At 36.3% G+C, this 23,880-nt stretch overlaps 1 protein-coding gene across 1 annotated transcript in view; it reads left to right on the forward strand.

Annotated features, from left to right (window-relative positions):
• Positions 1–23,880, forward strand: part of LOC149782905 (uncharacterized) — a 59,865-nt gene that overhangs the window by 21,683 nt on the left and 14,302 nt on the right. Inside the window, exons 6-8 of the mRNA XM_089934460.1 lie at positions 916–1,430; positions 6,543–6,681; positions 19,509–19,649. Of these exons, the coding sequence (XP_089790586.1) occupies positions 916–1,430; positions 6,543–6,681; positions 19,509–19,649 (795 nt within the window). The remainder of the gene's footprint in view (positions 1–915; positions 1,431–6,542; positions 6,682–19,508; positions 19,650–23,880) is intronic.

A 23,880-nucleotide genomic window follows, 5' to 3' on the forward strand; every position in this document is an offset into this window, starting at 1 on the left:
GTTCCATCCCTGGCTGAGTCATACCAAGGACTTACAAAAATGCTACTAACAGCTGCCTCTCTGGGCACTCAGCATTAAGAGGTTAGTGCTAGGACTGGTTGGCCTGGTGTCAGGATAATGTGTCTGGGTGGGACATCATGTTACATGTCTGCGGCGTGATGCCCCAGTGCTAGACATCTCTATAAACTGCCACATTGCAGACATCATAGTGATATGACTGAATTTTTTTTAAAGGTACATTAAAAATCAAAATCACACCACAACACATTGAACAAAAGGCTCACTGGCTAGATTTTTTTTACACTCTGGTTTTCAGATAAATTCTTACAATAAATAAGCAGAAAAAAATTCAGCTTAAAAATAATTAAATGTAAAACATTATCAATAAACATTATCTTTATTTCTGCAGTTTTTATATTTTCATTCATATTTTTTATTTTTTTAAACGCTTGGGGCTTCATTGGTGGCAAACTTCTGTACTATAGTATTTGTTGACTGTACAAAAATTAAAGTGTGCTTTTACTACATTCAGTATTATAACTGTGAAAACTATTTTCTTTTATCATGAACTGAGACATCATTGATTATGTCTTTGTAGTAGATTGACTGGTAGAATGTCAGACTTGTCATTCAGAGGTCATGAGTTTGATACCAACCCATGCCAGCCCAGGTTGGCTGCCTTATTATGACCCTAAGAAAGGCACTTAGCTCCCATTTCTTTCATATTATGTAGCCAATAATGTGTTAAAAGTGCCATGAAAACCAACCAACCAAATGAATGAGTGCCTTAACTACTAGTGAATCATTTTCAGTGACTTAAAAAAAAATATAACTTCGTAATATTCTGAGAAATAATGGTGTAAATATTTTCAGTGAATATACCTCGTGTATTTAATTCATGTTGTTGCTTTGCAGCCCCACATGTGGATGTCTAACCAAGATACTGAATTCACACTTGGAAGATTTCAGAAAAAGTCAGTGGAGATTTTATCAGGTGATGAGGATGACACAACGATGACACCCCAATCAAAATCTGCCCTTCATCCAGAGCATATTATAGGCTATGCTTATGGGGGACAGAGACCACACAGTGCAAGTGAACATATTGAAAATCCAAACGTAGTTGTCATTCATAATCAGAATGGACTTGAAGTTTTAAACCTTTTGACAGGACGGCCACTCACAAGACTTCAAATGCAAGGCAGTGGGGCAATTTATGGGCCAATTGACTCAGATAGAGATGTGAAAATGGTAACATGGGGTGAAGAGGAACATTACAGCCCTTGTTTTATTGATATCTTTAGAATTTTTCCAATGAAAGAAAGCTTAGAAAGATTTCCTGTATGTTATACACAGAGGATGTTCTTCACTACTTCTTGGGTTTACGATGAGGATATGTTCAAGAAGCTTCCTCCAATTTTGATAAAAAGGTAATTTGCTGAGCAGTTTCTTTTTCAGATACAATGCCGGATCATAAAAACTCAGGAGTATTAAAAACTACCTCACAAATCCAGCCCTTCGAGCTAAAATTGTTAGCAATGGGAGCTAAATGTTGTCTGGCCACATGTGGCAGTCAGATAGATTGATCTCCCCTAGATATAGGGATTTATGCCAAATCATGTGTACCTCAGTTACTACTTCTGGTTGTGCTGGGTAGCATGCTCTGTTTTATGAAAGACCTCACAGACTGACTTAAAGAACTTTTCTATTAAACATGAGAGCAAGTTGGAGGAGTTTCTCATCTCAGGGTAGTATACTCCATTTATATTTTCTGTAGAAATCTATTACTGCTGCAGCGTTCTCTTTGGTAAGTTTATATGATGCTGCATGTATGTCTGTATAAATTTTGCTTCAGTTGGATATATACAGGTATATTTTCTACAGATAATTTATGGTCATAGCGCCCACTTTGTAGTTGTTTAAAACGGTGCTTGCATGATTTTGCTTGTTAAGGCTGTTGCATGGGCCCTTGTTTAGAGCTAAGTTTTCTCTAGATAATTGATAATCATAGTGTCCACATCAAAAGCAATACTTCATTTATATAGTCAGTCTCTTGGGCCTTTCTTGCAGGTAAGTTTAAAACTGTTCACTTAGTTGTTCTTGAAAGTGATGCTTCAAAATCTTAAACTGTATAAACTGCCACATGGGCCCTTTCTTGGCTTTGTGCCCAGTTGCTATGGACCTAGGGCAGTCCAGAGCCATATTAGGTCAATATTTATTATGGATCCTTTTAGGTCTGGTACCTAATGGATCCATTTCATTTCAGTGCCATCCCAGACCAGTGTTGAACTGCTACAGGACTTATTTTATGTTGCAGCTACAGGGACATTTCGGTTGAAGGTGCCTGGACCCTGAATGGCACAGTTATCTTTAAATATTGTGAACATTAGAGGTGCACAGTATTAATGGCATACCGGTTTGCCATGGTATTTTTTTCAAGTAGTACATACCACAGCACATTTTCACTATACCAGTACATAGTAGTTTCTGTCAGTAAGGAGTGTACCGAAATTTCCAAGGAATCTTGTTACAACTTTAACGATATTAACAGCATGTTTTCATTATTCGCGAAAAATATAGTTCAGAATACTTATGTATTTATTTTACAAAACAGCTGTATGTTTCACAAATTAATGGTGAATATGATCCTTTAATCACATATTTCACACATTTCACGGGGGCTGAGTGGTCTAAAGCGCTCTCCGTTATGGATCACTACCATCTCACCTCTGTCTGCATATGTTCAAGTCTCGGATTTGGCTAATGTGGGTATGTGAGAAAGCTTGCCAGTAGCTTCTCGAGGGTCGGTGGTTCTTTCCGGGGATTTTCCGGGTTCTTCCTCCACCATTAATACTGGCCGCCATGCATAGCCTATCATGTGCTGAAAAATGGCGTTAAACCCTACAACAACAACAACAACAACACATTTCACATATGTCAGGATGGTGGCCAAATGGAATGCTGTGAAATATATTTGGTAATGGTTGTATGAATACAAGCACTGCTGGATGTGGTTTACATCTTCCATTGTTCTAGGAGCTCAGGATAGAGGAGTCAGTCCCACTCAGGACTATCTATTGCATATCCTGAAATCAAAGTCATACTAAAAGCTTTCACTGGGGTTAGGAAAGGCTGCAAGAAAAGGATGTTCAGTCTGACAGATCCACTGTGATGAATTATCTGAGAAAGCAAGGGGGAACCAAATCTACAATCCTCTGAATCCTTCTCTGAGATGTTCTAAGGTTGTGTCATCAACAACAAATCAGTGTGCAAGTTCATAATTTTCTAAGTAGACTAAAGGTATTAGTGCTGTCCTGAAAGAATCAGCTAATGCAAATGTAATAGTAACTTCATCTCAGTTTTCAGTGATATCTGTACCTGTTTGGATCAACCACTAGTGGATCTACTTGCAACAAGGTGGAATGCAAAACAGCTTGGACTAATACGCATACACTCCAACATCTCTGATTCCAAATGTACTACATAAAGCAAGAGAATCAGAGTGTCGCACCATCTTGATTGTTTCCCTCAAGTTGGAAAAGTCGTAGTTAACTGACTTGAGAATCTGGCAGTGGAAGCTCCAAAGAAATGGAGACATTTCATAATCTGCTAAAGCAGCCGTGATGGCAGGCTTTTCATCCTAATACAGTACTGTTTATCCTGCATGTCTGGATCATATTAAACAAACATGTAAGAAAAAACATTTCTCACAAGTGGTGGAAACTGGTTGCCCGAACCTACATTCAGTTCTGATTGGATAAGTAAGTTTCACTCAAGATGGCCACTGTTTCATTGTAAAGTACAGGCTTCCACTCATGATGGCCACTGTTTCATTGTAAAGTGCAGGCTTCCACTCATGGGCCACTGTTTCATTGTAAAGTGCAGGCTTCCACTCATGGGCCACTGTTTAATTGTAAAGTACAGGCTTCCACTCATAGGCCACTGTTTCATTGTAAAGTACAGGCTTCCACTCATGGGCCACTGTTTCATTGTAAAGTACAGGCTTCCACTCATGGGCCACTGTTTCATTGTAAAGTACAGGCTTCCACTCATAGGCCACTGTTTCGTGTAAAGTACAGGCTTCCACTCATGGGCCACTGTTTCATTGTAAAGTACAGGCTTCCACTCATAGGCCACTGTTTCATTGTAAAGTGCAGGCTTCCACTCATAGGCCACTGTTTCATTGTAAAGTACAGGCTTCCACTCATGGGCCACTGTTTCATTGTAAAGTACAGGCTTCCACTCATAGGCCACTGTTTCATTGTAAAGTACAGGCTTCCACTCATAGGCCACTGTTTAATTGTAAAGTACAGGCTTCCACTCATGGGCCATCAGTGTTTTGGGATAAAAACTCTTTTAAGTCTGGACCCTTAAACTCAAGGTCATGTGCAGTTCTCGGTGAGAGCTTTAAATGGTTCTTGAACCAAGCTAGTTTGAAGAGGAAGACCTCATGTATTCTTAACTCTAAAAGAGAGAAAAGGATGATATCCCAGCACAGGCTGTATAGTCCTGTATAAGACAGATCTAACCATTCTGCATGTGGAAAATATAACCAAAATCAAAAAATGAACTTGTTATGTATTTTGGATCATGAAGTTAGGGTAGTCGCAACAAGTCATGCATGAGAGTGAAACTGTTCCCTAGCTGACATTTTAGCAGTTGTGCAATGGTTTTCAGAGTAAACTTTTTCAGGCTTTTACATCAGGGATCTTTCATCCCAGAAGGTTTGATTAGACCTGATGGGACCTGTTATGCAGTAGGTTACCTTTGGACATTTGGCAGCCTCCTAAGGATGTGCCATGATGACTTCTGCTAGATTTGCAAGAGTGAAATATTTCCCTTTTCCAAAAGCCATGTGTCAGCATATAAAGTCAAAGCTTAGGCTGGGTTTTTAATCTAGAAGCTGCCTCACATACCATTGGGGTCCAGTGATGAGCACTTTGAATAAGGGGATGCAACTCCTTCCACCTCCTACCTGCCCTCCTAAGATATTATGATTGGGTAACATATATGAGGAAACCAATTTTTCTAGTAAAATATTTTTCTTCAATAATACCTTCCCAATCTTAATATGGAACCACTTGGATACTTAGTTACATCTAATATATGGAGACATGCATTCCACTCCAGTAGTAATTGAGGTACACAGAATTTGGAACCAATCCAGGGAGGTAACTATGTTTGACTGACCTATGAAGCCAGATAATATTTTGCTCCCAGTGCTAAAAATGTTAGCTGGGAAGGCTGGATTTGTGAGACTGTGGTATTATGATCAGGCATCTATTATTGAAGTAATATATTACATTAGAAAAACTGGTTTTTACAAATGTATAGATTAATTCTGAGTTCTTACTTCTAATGATACTTGCATGCAACTTTTACATTATGGCTTTGTATACATTGAAGAATACATAGACAAATGAACTTAACCTCACTTGATTTAAAAAATATTATACAATACATTTTTTTTTAAGTTCGACAGTGTGTAAAGATAAATGGAATACTAATTGTTTCCAGCAGTAATTGTTTTTAAATGTTTTAATGCTTTGTAGCTCTTCTGAACATAGACTAGAAAAGCTTATGAGAAGACCTGTTGTTCGTCATCTGTCCATCTGTAAGCTCATGTTTGTTGTCCTTCTAAATATTTTGAAGGATTGCCATAAAACATTACATACAAATTCATCCCAATGTCTAGTTAATCCCTAAATGAAATTGTGTTGTTCTTTAATCCAGTACAACGAACACCTTGCCAGTCTTGAAAATCCTGTTATCACTACCTATTCCTAGATGGGTGGTTATATTGATGTGGAATTTTAACCAAAAGACTTTGTATGATCTTAAATAAAAATGGTGCTGATCTGATATGTAATATAGTCCACCATGGCTGCCATCTTGAAAATATTGTTATCACTACTCCTTCTGAATGGAAAGTCACGTTGACAAGGACTTATTATGGTGACTAGTTGGTCATAATGAAAAAATGCCATTCTAAAAGTCAATATGGTCACCTTAGTGATGAGTTAGAAAATGTTATCACTGCTCCTTCTAAATGGATGGTTATGTTAATTTTTGCCAAAAGATTTCTTATGATATCTACTTTGTCTGAAATGAAAATAATGCTATCTGATATCCAGTATGGTCACCAGGGTGCACATCTGTTTAATCTTATCACTCAGTAATATCAGAGATAGTGTCAACACTCATCATTTAAAAGGACAATAGTCTTATTTCACTTCCTGAAAGTTCATTTTGGCCTGGAGGTCATCAGTCCCTTTGAGGGACTCATATTGTAATGAGCAATGTTTGAAGTTTAGACTAAACACCCTTCTTTATTAATATGTGTATAAATTCAGGCTGAGGAGCTGGTCTGAGTTAGTGCAGTAGTGTAAGAAGCTAACAGTGTTTTGTACATTATATTTGAGCACCTTTTAAATGAAAACGTTTTGTCTTATCGAAGCTACAAGATACCTAAAATATCCTTATCTTTGCAGATATATTGTTTGTGGTATGTATATTAATGAATGTTATTTGATATGTTTCAGTATTGCAAAGAAATCTGGGATAGTGCGACATCTTCTGGGCCATCATCTGACTCAAGAGGAGACAACTTATGATTTCATTGTGGCAGGAAGTATGGGGAGAGTTTCCTCATTTGACAAGGATGGAAATATCAACTGGCAGGTTTGTTTGGCTGCTGCCTCAGCAGTCTTGTACAAGTGGTATTTCAAGCAGTGTTTTTCTTGGAAGATCTCCCATTCCTGGAACAAAATATGACATGTTTTCAAGTTCATGATTTGATCACATGCTAAATCGTATGAAAATAATAACGGAAAATTCCTGGTAAATTACATTGAGCTGAAATACATAGAATCAAATGTAACTTTAATTTTTTTCACATGCATCGTTTCTATATACACAGGCATCCTTATGTCCATCTATCTGCCCATCGTTCCATCACACTTCCTTGTGAATGCAACTTGTCCAACAGTTTCGTTGGATTGCCATGAAACTTGGTAAATGTTAATGTCATCATGACATGATATGCACTTAGACAAATCACTTTGCTCCTGCAAGTTTTTTAAGAGTTATTTCCCTTTATGTGATGCGGCTGAATGTTTGGTATGATAGAATCTTGTGAATGCCACCAGTCTTAGAGTTTTTGATGTATCATTGTCAGGCTTGGTCATCATCTGAAGATGTACATTTTGACAACTCACTATGCTCCTATAGTTTTTGTTTGAGTTATTGCCCTATTTGACTTAACAAGAAAATGTTATGGTGATGAACTAAAGATGTGCATATTGACTATGCTCCTGTGATTTATTTTATTATTGCAATTTTAGACTTTGAAGCTTTATGTAGTGTATGACTGAATTGTGTTTTTAGTGGATCACCATGAAAATTTGTACATGAAGATATTTATATCAATAGATCCTATCGTTACGCAGTTTTATTAAAAGGTATTACTCTTGTTATTGTGCAGTTGAATGTATTGTATGAGAGAATATTGTGAATGCAACTTGTCCTGCAGCTTTTAATGTTTCATTGTGAAACTTGGTATACATTATGGTAACCCATCTGAAGATATGAAGATTTTGAAGAATCACTTTGCTTAGGCATGTTTTGTTGAGTTATTGCTTATTTGAATTGCAGCTAGATATAGTGACAGAATCTTGTGAATGCAACTATATTCGGAGAATTAATAAATAACCTGGGAAATGTTAAAGTGAAGCTATCATATTCATAAATCACTGTCATTGTGCTTTTGTGATTTATTTTTGTATTATTGCCCATTTTGACTTAGATCTCAGTATCACAGAATCTTGTTTTTAGTGGATCACAATGAAAGCAATAGTCATCCCTGAATTCAATATACAAACGGGATCCAGATTACCTGACTATTGCTCCATTTAAACCACTGAATTCTGGGCTATACTTGAATCACTACAATGGATCAAAGACAACCAAATACCTAAAGCAGTCATTATAAGCGATTCCCTAAGCGTTATCAAATCGATCCAAAATCGCAATACACACTCTTGGGAACAATTCCTCGACAGAGCATGCCAATTAATCGACGATATCACCATAGCACATCAATTAGTCGAGCTCATGTGGATACCGTCGCACATTGGAATCTCTGGCAACGAAACAGCAGACAAAGTTGCAAAAACCAAACTAGGAGATCAAAACTCTATCAAGCTTAACTGTAGCTCTACAGAAGCAATAAGCTTCGCACAAACATATATAGACCAAACATGGCAAGATTTTTGGAACTCCTCCACAAAAGGTAAAAAGTACCATGAATCCCCAAAAAACGTAGATAGGAACATATAGCTACCTAAGGGTACCTATTTAGAACAGAAAACCATAAACAGGATAATAACTGGAAAAACTAAACTAGCAAGCAGTTTTGGAAGGTTTATCGGACCTAAACCAGCAACCATTAACTGCTTTAACTGCCACACCACCGAAGATCTACACCACGTATTCAATATATGCCCAAAATATCAACCCGCTCGGAAAATATTTATCAAAAACCAAAAAGAGATTGGATCACCACACACATACCCAGAGTTACTTATGGACTTTAATAAAAATAAACAATCAGCATATAAAAATATAAATCAATTCATAGACTCAGCAGGACTTAGGAACAAATATAATTACTATCCCCACAAAACCAAAAGACCCATTAACTAGCTAAATAAATTTAGAAGCCACCACATAAAAACCCATAACATATCATTCAATTTTATAAAAATATTAATAAATAATTCACTTACGAAGCACCTATAAAAAACTAAGGAAACCGCAAAATCGGATGTCCTAGATGTCCTTAACGAACCGAGTAATCAGCTAGGATTCCAGTCCTAGATGTCCTTAACGAACCGTGTAATCGGCTAGGACTCCGGTCTCTTGCTAAATAAAGTATAAATAACATTCAATCTCTAAAAACATTAATAAATAAATAACTTAAAGAGGTAGTATCTAAAAACTTATAAATAACATAACGTAGGAAGCACACCCTAAACACCTCAACTAGTAATACCATAATAACCTTGAAAATCTCTCTTCATACATGATTTCTACTAAGAACCTCTATAAACAGCATAGAACATCCCCCCCTCCTTTTAGAACATTTTGAAGAAGAAAAAAAAATCGAAAAAAAAAAAAGAAAAAAAAATCGCAAGAAACACCAGGCAAATGCAACAAGAAACTAGCGATGTAAAGCAAGCAGGACCGTTCCCAAGCTCTCCTTCCCACTAATGACAGCCAACCATTCAACTGTAGGGACCTTTATGGACCCACAGATTGAGACCAAACTATCAAGATTCCTTGAATCCATAAAAGCCTGGGGGAGGTGGCACCATCCCCTTCCCCAGGAACAACTAGCAGACTGTGGTGCAGTCAGAAAAAAGTGGCACATGCACAATTGTGCGCACGCCACTATAATTAAACTCAACAACAACAATATGAAAAATCCTCCCATGCTTAGTTTTAAGTTATTAACCATTTTGTTGTGAAACTGAATGAAATGTATGACAAAATGTAGTGGATGCAATTAGTCCTTCAATTTAACAAGACCCAGACCTTTTAATGGATCATTGTGAAACCAGGTTTCAGTTATGGATCATCATTTAAACATGGGACTACGTTGATTTTTAGATCTACTGGGCATAGACCAGAAGGGTCTATTGTCTGTCATCTATCACCGATCGATCCATTAGTACAAGTTCATATGACTTTCAAATTTAGAGAAGTAACTATAACAAAATTTTCAGGACTGTATGCAATGGTTGTCATATTGGATATCAGATTGGCACCATCTTCGTTTTGCAACAACTGGACATCAACAGAAGTCTTTTGGTGGAAGCAGTTTGATATGACCAGCTGTTGAAAAAATCTTGTTGCTGCTACTCATCCTGTATGGATTGTCATTTCTGCATAGGGTGTTTACTAAAAGACTTATTATGCATAGATGGACCTAAATGAATATGGTGTCACCCAGACATCCAATTTGGCCACCACAGTGGCTGTCTGGAAAATCTTGTTATCGCTACTTCTGAATGAATGAATGAATGAATGAATGAATGAATGATCATATCAGCATATTGTTTTCAATGAAAGACTTCTTATGAAGTCTAGCTGGTCATAAATGAAAGTGGTAGCAATCTGACCTGCATTATGGCCACCACATTTCGTGGCCATCTGGAAAATGTTATCGCTATTCAACCTTAATTGCTTTTCATATCAACATTGTGCTTTCAAAAGAAGACATATTATGATCCCTGGTTGGTCCTGAATGGAAATGGTGTGCATCTGATATCCAGTATGATAGTCATCCTGGAAATTTTTGTTATTGTAACTCTGCGATAATAGAAAGTCATATCAACATGGGGATTTCACTCGAACAATATTTATAATGTCACATTAGTCTGAAATTAAAATGGTACTGATGTGATATAGCCAACAGCCAGAGGGGCCTTTATTTTATGTCATGAGCAAAAGTATGAAGGCTTGAGATAGAAAGATGACATCAAAATCATCAGAGAGTGACATCTTAAGGCTCATTGAAAATCATTTTCTGTAGCAGGGATGTTCCAATGGTGTCTCACCCTCCAAAAATTCTTTGGAAAGGGCCATCACATCCAGCCAGCTAGAGGTGGGCAACTCAGTGATACTTGATACAGCTGTGATACACCACTCTTATTAATTCCAGGAGTTGCCTGTCATGAAGTTGATTTAAGAGATGACAGTGCATTTGCTTTTGTTGGGGGAGATTTCATCACCTGCCAATTCTTTTGGGCCCATTTCATGGTGCTTTGAATTGGATGGAAGCACATCTACCCATTAGGCACATGTGGCACAGAAATGATCTGGCCAATTTTTCTTACATTCCATCATTACCTCACGCTGCCATCCCAGTTTTCATCCTTCCAGTCCAGCTTTATGGCAAGCTGTGCATACCACTCAATCAGAAATTGGTCCTTTCAATAGAATGTGCTGCATACCAGCTGTCCATCCCATTGTATATGGAACCATAAAGGGAGCAGTATAACCAGTCCATCGTTTTCACAGATCATCTGACTGCCAGTCTGGTCTTCCAGCCTTTTCATCCAGTTATCCTTCTGGCTTTCTTTACTGTCTTTTTTCAAGACTTATGTCCAAGTGAAACATGCATCATTGGGTGTGCAACATCCAACACAGCCTTCACACTAGACATTTTTGGCATTTGTCATGGAAAAATAAAGGCACCTTGAGATGCTAATGGTAATAAATGCCACTTGGTATCTTGTGCATGAACATAGTAGCTTTGCTGGATGAAGACAACCTCCACAGGGAATGCAGCAGAGTTTGCATGCTTCCTTGAATGTTTCAGATTTTGGGCTTATTATTTTAAGGCCTTGAAGTCATTGAAAGGTTACGTTTTAGTTTTGAAGTCCTTGAAAATCATGTTTGCACCTGTTAAATCATTTTTACTTACCAATTTTTGTGACCATTTTTTTTTAATGTGTCCTGAAATCATGACATGATCATTTAAGCAATTATCTTGCTCAGTTATGTTCCAAATCTCCAGAGTTTCAGTCTTTCTGGTTTGTTTTGCTCATCATTCCAAAATGATTTTCATTTTACTTCTACATTTGAGGTCCTGGAAATTTATTTTTGAAGTCTGGAAATGTCCCTGAATTTCACTTGAGTTGGAGAATGTATGTTTACCTGAAACAAAAGCAGTTCAACACAGATTTTGTAAAAGATATCTTAATGTACAAAATACTGTAAATAATTATGATAATCCTGATGAATATAGATGAATCCCTTTGAGTACAACTTATATGTTCAGATGTATTAAGTACTGGACTAAAATTAAACCTATCTGACAGCAGATATCCTTTCCCATGTTATTTTAAAAATAAGTGGATGAGTCAGGCAAAACCACATTGGCCACTAAAGTTAAAGATGTTTAATTCGCTCATGGTTTTGGTTAGGAACGGCTAACTCAAGAAATGGGTGACAGAAAAAGGTTTTTTATGTTCCAACAATGCCTATTTGATTCCTCATTACAGATCTGGTCACATAATTTAGGCTATTGTATCAAATATGTTTATTATAGTCAGTACAAGTCATTATTATTGAGAAATATTTAACATTAGATCTACCTTTCATTTTCTGAAATGCATTTGAATCTTTTCAAGATTTAATGATTGAACAAGAAGACACTAAAATTTAGAGATCAAAGAGTTTGAAAATTGTGTCTTAAGGAAAATATAAAGTGTGTAGAAGAATATTATTTTGTGTGTATATGTACTTCTCATACCAATTTAAGATGGAAATATCTCAGTGAGATGTATTATATCAACCATTCAGTAAATAAATTTACAAATTTAATGTCCACTCAGAAAATAAGCCTTATTACAGATGTTTCCAAATTTTTGTATTTTGCTTTTAAACTAAGAGTTGAGTTGTTAAAAGTATCGCTATCAACACCTAAATAAGTGTATTTCACTATGCTGTTTATGGTGCACATGTATTATATTCCGTTTATTATGTATTATGGGATGGTGGCCTTAAGTACTGAATCAACTTTCCGTTCTGTTCTGTTCTTTCCTGAGTTAAAAGCATGTAAACCCTGGTGCAGAAAAAACACTGATCTGCTACTTAACTCTGATCCTACCATGGAGAAGTCACAGTTCAGTTTCAAGTCTGCCATGAAGGAAATTTATTGGATCTCAATGTCCACAACCTCCATGTATGAATCAGAACTTTAAAGTCATGGCTTTTTAAAGACATTGAGGATGAGGAAGACATCTGCCCTTTTGCCTCCTACCACAGTTAGTAAAACATAGTGAGATTGATGGTCGTCTCTTGGGCATATTCCAGAACCCAGGTACTTCTTTGGCCTTTGTTTGGAAATCCTGTTACTGGTATCTTATTCCGCATACTGTTGCTGCAAACATTTGGACAGTGCCAGTGTCAGTAGGAACATTGCAGCAGCACAAATATCTGCTTCACTGTTCTAAAAGATTGATTGACAGGTGTTTAATGCAGCTTCAAAGCTTGTGCAGAATATGGTTTTTACGTTCTCAGTGGTGGAAGTTGGAAGAAAGTGCATGGGACTTAGCAGTGCACCATTCCATGGCCAATGCCCTTACAGCTTTAAATCTTGATCTAAAATGGTGAAACACATTTCTTCATTTGTTGTCTCTGAAACCTCACCACTCTTTGATGTTATGCTCTATGCCATTTTGTTCGCCACTGTTGTTAGGAGACATCAAGAGGAAGTGTGAATGAAGGAGACCTCTGAGTTTTTCATATCACCTCCTCCACCTTTTCCACCTCAGCATTTTCTGCTGCAAGGGAAAGATGATCAGAGGCAGAGGGATAGGCAGCCAGATCTCATTCAACATCAGATTCAGTCACAACCCAGTTTCAGCCAGCAGTTTGGGAGGCAGTTTAGTAAATGGAGAAAGTAATTTTTTGTAGTTGTGTTACTCTAAGAATACTGACCTCATCATATTACTATTAAACCCTCCCACACCTTCCAGCAAATGCAAGCATCCTTAGTGGTATATAGACAGGACACTCCCAGCAAATGCAGGCATCCTCACTGATATATAGACAGGACACTCCCAGCAAATGCAAGCATCCTCACTGATATATAGACAGGACACTCCCAGCAAATGCGAGCATCTTCACTGGTGTATAGACAGGACACTCCTAGCAAATGCGAGCATCCTCACTGGTGTATACACAGGACACTCCTAGTAGTAAATGCAAGCATCCTCACTGGTGTATAGACAGGACACTCCCAGCAAATGCAAGCATCCTCACTGGTGTATAGACAGGACACTCCCAGCAAATGTGAGCATACTCATTGGTGTATAGACAGGACACTCCCAGCAAATGCGAGCATCCTCACTGGTATATAGACAGGACACTCCTAGCAAATGCGAGCATCCTCACTAGTATATAGACAGGGCACTACTAGCAAATGTGAGCATCCTCAGTGGTATATAGACAGGACAGATGGTTTTGCCATCTTTCCAGGATTGCTGGATTTAAGAAGTAGTGGAGCTTATTTTCTAACATTGATGTGATTGGGTAAGTATTCTTTGAGTAAAATTATTTGCCAAAAATCTACCTTCTTGTTAAAAGATTGAGTTAGTGTATATCTACTTGTTTGTCACACTGAAAATGGAAGCAATACATTTTTTAAGTTATTTATGCAAGTGAGCATGAATGTGGATAAGCATCTCAGCATGTAAAATGAGTGTAGTGGTTCCCAGTAGTTATGGTTCACTGTCTTACAGACATTACAGTCAATGTTGTGGTTAGTTATGGTTATCTGTGGTACAGATAGTAAAATGAATGTTGTGGTTCCCGATAGTTATGGTTCACTGTCTTACAGACAGTACCATCAATGTTGTGGTTAGTTATGGTTATCTGTGGTACAGATAGTAAAATGAATGTTGTGGTTCCCGATAGTTATGGTTCACTGTCTTACAGACAGTACCATCAATGTTGTGGTTAGTTATGGTTATCTGTGGTACAGATAGTAAAATGAGCGTTGTGGTTCCCAGTAGTTATGGTTCACTGTCTTACAGACAGTACCATCAATGTTGTGGTTAGTTATGGTTATCTGTGGTACAGATAGTAAAATGAGTGTTGTGGTTCCTGATAGTTATGGTTCACTGTCTTACAGACAGTACAGTCAATGTTGTGGTTAGTTATGGTTATCTGTGGTACAGATAGTAAAATGAGCATTGTGGTTCCTGATAGTTATGGTTCACTGTCTTAGAGACAGTACCATCAATGTTGTGGTTAGTTATGGTTATCTGTGGTACAGATAGTAAAATGAGTGTTGTGGTTCCTAATAGTTATGGTTCACTGTCTTAGAGACAGTACCATCAATGTTGTGGTTAGTTATGGTTATCTGTGGTACAGATAGTAAAATGAGTGTTGTGGTTCCTAATAGTTATGGTTCACTGTCTTACAGACAGTACCATCAATGTTGTGATTAGTTATGGTTATCTGTGGTACAGATAGTAAAATGAGCGTTGTGGTTCCCAGTAGTTACGGTTCACTGTCTTACAGACATTACAGTCAATGTTGTGGTTAGTTATGGTTATCTGTGCTACAGATAGTAAAATGAATGTTGTGGTTTCCAATAGTTACAGTTAACTGTTTTACAGTTAGTAAAATGAGTGTTGTGGTTACCAGTAGTTATGGTTAGCTGTCTTAAAGACAGTGAAATGAGTGGTGTGGTTAGCTATGGTTTTTGGTCTTACAGGTTGTAAAATGAGTGTTGTGATTCTGTCATACAGATAGGAAAATGAGTATTGTGGATATGGTCATGTCATACAGATAGGAAAATGAGTGTTGTGATTAAATGTGGTTATCTGTCTTACAGGTTGTAAAACGAGTGTTGTGGATATGGTTATCTGTCTTACAGGTAGTAAAATGAGTATTGTGGATATGGTCATGTCATGCAGATAGTAAAATGAGTATTGTGGATATGGTCATGTCATACAGATAGTAAAATGAGTGTTGTGGATATGGTTATGTCATGCAGATAGGAAAATGAGTACTGTGGATATGGTCATGTCATACAGATAGGAAAATGAGTGTTGTGATTAGATATGGTCATGTCATACAGATCGTAAAATGAGTATTGTGGATATGGTCATGTCATACAGATAGTAAAATGAGTGTTGTGGATATGGTTATGTCATGCAGATAGGAAAATGAGTATTGTGGATATGGTCATGTCATACAGATAGTAAAATGAGTGTTGTGGATATGGTCATGTCATACAGATAGTAAAATGAGTGTTGTGGATATGGTTATGTCATGCAGATAGGAAAATGAGTATTGTGGATATGGTCATGTCATACAGATAGTAAAATGAGTGCTGTGGATATGGTTATGTCATGCAGATAGGAAAATGAGTATTGTGGATATGGTCATGTCATACAGATAGGAAAATGAGTGTTGTGATTAGATATGGTTATCTTTCTTACAGATAGTAAAATGAGTGTTGTGGATATGGTCACATCATACAGATAGGAAAATGAGTGTTGTGATTAGATATGGTTATCTTTCTTACAGATAGTAAAATGAGTGTTGTGGATATGGTCATGTCATACAGACAGGAGAATTAGTATTGTGATTAGATATGGTTATCTGTCATACAGATAGTAACAAGAGTGTTGTGGTTACCGGTAGCTATGGTTATGTGACTTACAGTAAAATGAGTGCTGTCATCAGTTATGGTTTTCTGTCTTAAAGATAGTAGTGTCAATAGATACATTTTGTTACATTGTTTTTTATATCTGTAGTTTTTAATTCTCAGGTTGTAACAGAAGGTTTCAAGGGACATAAAGATTTATACTAATTGGGTTACCTTCTACAAATATAATTGTATAGTGCATTCTCCATCATTATAACACCCTTTATTATAACATGGTTCCTTTTGCAAGATGTGGTGTGCTGATCGATCCTACTTTATTATGCATTTAAATTATAAGAAATTTTCACTATAAGACATTATATTCTATTGATGCTATGGACAGCATTATAATGAGGTAGTACTACAATGATAGTAGCAGTATTGGTAATGGTAGTAGTTCAGGGTTCATGCGGTCTTTGGAGGTCTTTGAGAGTTTGGGAAAAATGAGGTAGCACTTTTAAGACCTTGAAAGTTTGGGAAAATGGAGCAGATTACCCTGAGGTCTTTAAAAATTGAAATAAACCCCAAAATTTTAATTTCTTTCCACAATCACAAATGAAATTGTCCAAGGTTGTTAGATTCAATGTATAGTCTGACTATACCAACCCATTTGTACCCCTCTACCGATTTCAATAATGGAAACCTTTACTGTGATAAAAAGTGCAAGGAACTTAGCCAATTCATTCATTGGTTTATAATTTTTAACCTGACAAGTAGAGTTACCCAAACACTGTCATAATCTGCATGTTTCATACCTAACGAAAGTTTTCAATATAATAGACGGACCTGCTCGAGATCCATTTCCAGTTGTTGGACAAGTCCATTTTCAGCATAGGGGTATGTGCATGATTACAGATGTACATACATATGTCGTCTGCTTCTGGATTTTTCAGAGTCGAATCATGCAAAGGAAAAGAATGACAACAGAAAATTTGCCTTTCACATGGATTTAGTGGGCATTTTAATTTCTATGTTCATGTGTGCAAAGGGATATAATTCCAAACTCTCAACATTATGGTAATGGTAATTTACGGAATTATCCGGCAGTTACTGAATAGGATGAACTACGTCATTATGTTGTCTGATGGAAATAAAGTAGCCCTAAGTGTATGCAATATGGCACCATTTTAGTATGGAAAGTCCTTTAAGCATGAAAGTTGCAGGGGATGCCAGTATTATTGCCATTCTGGTCACAGTCAGGTTATAAGTTCTACATCAATGATTCAGTTGACTTAGTTCTGTGCACTTTTTATCATATTAAACACTTTTGTTATTGAAATCGATAGGGGAGTACAAACAAACGGGGATATATAGTCAGACTATAGTCGAGTTTTCCTGTTTTCTTTCTTTTGATGACCCATTCAGTTTCATTGCTGCTGCAATAACAAATGAGCATTTGTTTGGCCAACCAAAGTTGGCCTTGGCGGCAACTTCAGTAATACATGCACTCTTCATCAAAGCAAGCCGGCTACACCCTTCAACAGCACGTTTTTCGTTTTCTAATTTCATGGTGTTTGTTTTTCGTAATCATATAATAATATATGTTTTTAGGTGTTATCTAATGTTGTTAGCGCTTAGAGCTTTTAAATATTAGGTGCTATACAAAGTGCTCATTATTATTTTTATTATTATCATTATTGTAACAAATAAATTTGATTAAGGTTGTTAGATTCAGATGTAGTCAGTTTTCCTGGCTTCTTTCTTTTGATGAATCGTTCAATTTGATTGGATGAGTTTGTTAGCTTTGGCCAATCAAAATGTTCATTACACTAAATCACGATTTATTTTTACAAGACTGTTAAGCCAGTTGAATTTCGCTTACATTGAACAAGCGCTCACTCTATGTAGAAAGTGTGTGAAAGCAACACATGCTCGAGGATTCAAAATTTGTTCAGTCTATTTATGTCTTCAGTTTTGTTTCACCTCTTGTTTAAAAATGCCACGTCTTTGCTCTTTCAAAGATATCTGGCTTGAATAAGAGAAGTACAAGGAATTCCTGAAAAAGGATAAAGCATGTAAGCTAAGGGCGTTTTTTATATTGTGTAAAAAGATGATCAACTTGGCTTTGATGGGAGATGGAGCCCTTACAAGTCATGCCAACGGTAAGATGCAAATTAGTACACAGCAACTACACACTGTTATGAATTGTGTGTGAGGCAGGAAAAAAGGTAGAGTCCCGATGTTATTTAATATTCACTCAGTATGGAAAATTAGTGGATGAAGTTATCAAATCAGACAATCATCCCTTGAAATGCTTCAGTAGAACTGATGACAGTCTTGATGAAGTGTTTTATTCTGTCCTTTCCAAAAGAAAGGAATATGTTGAACATTGGAATGTTCTCCAGAAAATGTTGTTGTTTTCACATGGGCAGGCAACAGTGGAGAGGGGGTTTTCTGTCAACAAACAGGTGTCTGTTGAGAACTTCAACAGAGAAAGCCTCAGAGCTCAAAGGCTAATCAATGACACAATGAGAAAAGCAGGTGGACCTTTGGAAATCATCATTAGCAATGAAATGATGACATATGCCTCCTCTGCAAGACATAAGTACCATGCCTAGCTGGATAAGAAGAAAGTAGAGGAGGAGCATGAGGAGAAAGTCAGAAAAGGCAAGAAATGGTTGTTAGCCATGGATGAAGTGGAAGAACTCAAACCAAAAAGCTGCGTCTTGAAGCTGACATTGCCAGCCTACATGCTTCCTCTGTTTAAAAGGCAGAAGAAACATAGTTAAAAGGACTCATTGTGCTTGTAACAGAGAAGAGCAGAGGAAAAGATGACAGTGGTGGCTTCATTTTCCAGAATGATTGAAGAGAAAACACAGCAACTATAATAATGCATTTAAAACAGTGCTGATGTCATTAAGAGAACAATTTTTTTGTATTAAATCTGATGCACAAGTTAAATATTTCTGAAATAACCATGAATGTTAACCTATCTTCTAGATCGTTATAAAGCAATTTTAGGAAATTAATTATTTGTTTGAATTTCATCGCTAAACAATATTGTAGTGTTTTGCACTCATTGTTTTCTCATATAACCTGTATACAAAATGTTAGCAAAAATAAGTCTTGGAAATCTATGTTTGTGGTCTTTGAAAGTTTGGGAAAAGTCTTTGAATTTATCATTTCAAGTTCAGTATGAACCCTGTAGTTGTAGTAGTAATAGCAATGACAGCAATTGCATTAGTAATAGTAGCACTAGTAGTAGCAATTGTGTTAGCAGTAGTAGTAGTAGAGTACATTATTACATAGATTGAAATGAATAATAATCTTTTTGCAGGTTCAGACCCCTGTCAACTGGGCAGATATTTCTCTCTCATTCAGACGAGACAAAAGGAAAGATGTTGCTCTTGAAGAAGAATTTCTGACATCCTTTGCACCAGATAGAAGACTGATATCACTTCAGGTGTATGGAAAAAAGGTAATGGGGAAATAAAATAAGTTTTTGTTCAATCATCAAAAGTTAAGGCATGGAATAGAGGGATAGTTTTTTTTTACACTATAGCATGCTCCACTATAACACAAATTCGGATATAACATGGCCATGGTGTGGCTCCCATAAATTTTAAATACATGTATTTTTCTTGTACATAAAAAAAAATCCTTCTTAAAAGTACAAAATGAAGTCAAAAGTTTGTTAATGTTTTGGGGAAGAGATCACACATGAATAATACAAGACGATCAGGACGTAGCTCTTGAAATTTTATATGTATTTTTCTCGTACATAAGAAAAGTGTTTTCTTCTTAAAAGTAGGAAAAATAATGTGTAAAATGTTTATTCTTGGATTGCATAGGACTTCACCAACGTCACAAACAGTGATGTTTTTTCCTTATTGGTGGCAAAATATACCATCTGGCGATTTTTGTTTTTATTTGCGACATTGTTGGTTGTTTAAACCTGTATATGCAACCTTTGGCTTGGAGTGGAGAAATTCAGATGCCCCATGAAATGAAGCTGCAACTTGATATAAAATACACTGAAATTTATCTGTTGTTACATAAACAAATTTTTTGTCCATATTAACAAAACATCTTAACAGTGCATTGTTATATCATAATCCACTTATGTTGACATCAAGCATGAGTACTGTATGTTGTGAGATATCCATTTTGTTGTTGTTGACATTTCTGTTAGTGGAGATCAACCGGACGAGGCATTATCTCATAAACTATCTTTCGTCGGATTTTTGGCCACTCGCTAGCAGTTAATATATTTACATAAACTAACATTTGTATGCGGATGGTAAGTAAAATTCCTCTTCATTTCACTCAGAATCAAATCCTTCAGAACACTCACATTTTCTGTAGTAATCCTGTGGCATCACTCCGCTTCCACAGATGTAAACAAAAAATTATATAAAAAACCATCATACTTGTTTATCTGTTCAGTAGGCAGGGAGGAACAGTAACTACAATCAACCAAACAATGGACAATTCCCTTTTTAAAAATGTACCCATATAAAATAGTTTGCTGAAATTTCAAAGAAAACAGATTACCTTTGAAGCACCAATTCTTATGAAAACATACTAAGTAAATGGAAAAAATTCAGTCTTAATCATGCAATACAATTATTTGATGTGGCCACCACAATAAGAAATGAGCATTTGTTTGGTTCTCCAAAGCTGTCCTTTAGTGGTTACTTCAGTAACGCATGCGCTCTTCATCAAAGAAAGCCAACTATAATCTTCAATAAAAACAAAGAACTTTTCTTCAAAGGAAGTCAGTACCAAACTTAAATAATGTGACTGGAACACATTTACTGGGCTGTGAAAGTTTCCTTTTTGCATTAAAAAAGTTTATGCTTACAAACGCTACCAACGACGGCTTAAAACACAAACTAACATTTACCAGCTTGGGACATACTGAAAAGTAAATGTGCTTCATCATTCGTTACCTGAGTCTGTTATGTTTTTCCACTGTGTTCAGACCTATAAGACCTGTGACAGAATTTTTTGAATATTTTAAATCTGTGTGTGTGCATATGTTCGATGGAATTACTTGTATTGTGGATTCGATGTATGTAATGAGATTCGTGGGTGGGTACATGATGTTGATACTTTATTCATGCTATACATTCGACGTGTATATATAAACAGCATACACATATATTTACCAATCCATGATTGTCTAAATAAAATAAAATATTATATATGCCTTCTCTGTTTTCACTTCAGGGGTATTTCACATTCAATATGCATCAATTTAAGATGGTAACTGTGCCAATTAAGCATGTATTTTAACGCCCACATTTATTACCCACCCACCCCATACATTTTTTTGGGCACATGTATCATTTTCTTCAGCTAACTGACCTGGTTGCTTATAACACGGTTCAGTCTATAACACGGTCAGGTTCTATGGACCCCACCTATCGTGATATAGCAGGGTAACACGTATATATATATATATATATATATATATATATATATATATATATATATATATATATATATAATGTCCACTATATAATTGATATACTATGAGATGTATACATTTTTCAATAAAAGGAAATGAGGCCGGCCTACTGAGTTTCCTGTTAATGAAAAATTTATATGAGTGGTATGTCAGTGATACAGCATACATACTATACATGTATAAATTATTTATATCACATACAAATACTGGCAGTTCCAACGGAGTTAAGATTGACTACAGTCAACTGTGTATTGATGGGGTGAATTAACTCTTCACATCCCTGCTCAGTGTGTCCATCTCAAAATGTTGTTCTGTATCTTTTTTGGCTATTCACAATCATTTTTGTAAATTGATTTCTTTTTTTCTAGCTTCTATTTTTATTGATTATATAACTATAAGACACTTATGCTTTAAATAAATATAAGATGGTTTAAACAAGAAAGTAGAGCACTTCAATAATAGCATGATTAACTTACTGAACACTGAATGCACAACCATTTACTTACCAGCTAGTATATTGAAATGAATGGGGAATATAAACAAAGTGAAATGATGAACCAACAAGCAGGTAATTCAAACATTTAATTGTATTTTCAGTTGATATAAGTCATTATTATGATTTAATTACCATTGTTTCCGACTACATAATTGTTTTTATCCTCTATTTCTCATTTTTCCATTTTCATTGGTCAGTTTGTCTGTTCATTTTGCCATAGATATTGTCGCATTACACTTTCTTCAGATTTTCTTTGTCTTGTTTGTGGGTCTTTTTTTTGTTTTTTTGTTCTTTATGTACAGGCAGTCAAAAGTAATATTTTTATGTCTGCCAAAAAGTAGAGTGTATTATGTGATGAAGTTCTATCTGTCCTGCCATCAGTTACCAATTTTATTTGCACAACAGCTTGAGTTCTCCACCTTTTACTGTTGCCAAGCATGCTTGCATTTGCAGTAAGAAGAAAACCTGTTTTGGGGTCAAACTGTCTGAGCTCAAGGTCTCTGTGACTAAGGGAAGAATAATGGTTTCTGCACACAAAAATTTAGTTCTTGACCATGTACAGTCACTAAAGTCAATGGGCAAGGTCATTGTGACTCAAACAAAATTTGTTTTTCTTAATAACTTTTGTTCTAGAATACGTTTGTTTTCTAAACTTTGTGCATAGCCTGCACTTAGGGTTAGGACAAAACCTATTGATTTCAGGTGTCTAAGGTCAGAGGTCATGGTCATGGTAAATGTAATAAGAAGTTAATGGTTTCTGCACATTAAGTTTAATTCAAGACTGCAAACTTGACCAGAGGTCATTGAGACCAGTTGGTTAGTAATCTCCAAAGTCAACTAAGCCCTTCTAACACCTACATAAAGGATTATTAAAATTAAACATGGGTCAGCAGAAAATGTACCATTCATCATACTCTTGCTGTATAATTGGTTCAGAATGATCCTCATGGTTTAAGATAATGTTTTGTAAAACTGGTCTTTATTACAAGTCTATTCAGATAATCATAAATTTATATACACCATTGTACAAGACTTTATGACTTGCATACAGTCAAGAGGAATGTTCAAGGTTACATTAGGACGCAATTGTTACACTATAAAAATACCTACCAATGAGAGAGAGAGAGAGAGAGAGGGAGGGTGGAGGGTGGTATTATTTTTAACCTTTTATTTATCTGTATAAATGATTTAAATATTGTTCAGTAAAACACAAAATTTACATACGTTGTAAAGAGTAGAGAAATACTTTGGTGGGGAATGGAGGAGGATGACGTGCCTGCTACAGCAGATAGTAAGAAATAGGCATCTCATTTGGAATGGAAATGGATATGGTAGTGTTGCATGGAGCTGGTACAAGCTGCAGAAGGACCCAGAGAAAATTGTAGTTGGTCCGAAATGAACATTTTTCCACCTCAAATACCCAATATGGAATGCATGGATGCCATTTTGAAAACTCTTTATCAAGATGTGTAGTTAGTCCTAAATGAAAATGGTGCCAATCTGCCAACCAGTATGGTTGCCATGGTGCCCATTTAGAAAATCTTGTTATTGCTACTTCTCTGACATGGGGTTTTCATTAGAAACACATTTTTTTAAATGTCTAGTTGGTTCTAAATGAAAATGTTGCCAATCTGACATCCACTGTGGATTTCATGATGTCCATTTTGAAAATCTTATTATCATTACTTCTCCTGAATGGATGGTCATACACAAGTGGCTTTTTCATTGAAAGATTTCTTA

Source organism: Sinohyriopsis cumingii, chromosome 15 (assembly GCF_028554795.1).
Source record: "Sinohyriopsis cumingii isolate HCF-2022 chromosome 15, ASM2855479v2, whole genome shotgun sequence".
In the NCBI taxonomy this organism is placed as follows: domain Eukaryota; kingdom Metazoa; phylum Mollusca; class Bivalvia; order Unionida; family Unionidae; genus Sinohyriopsis; species Sinohyriopsis cumingii.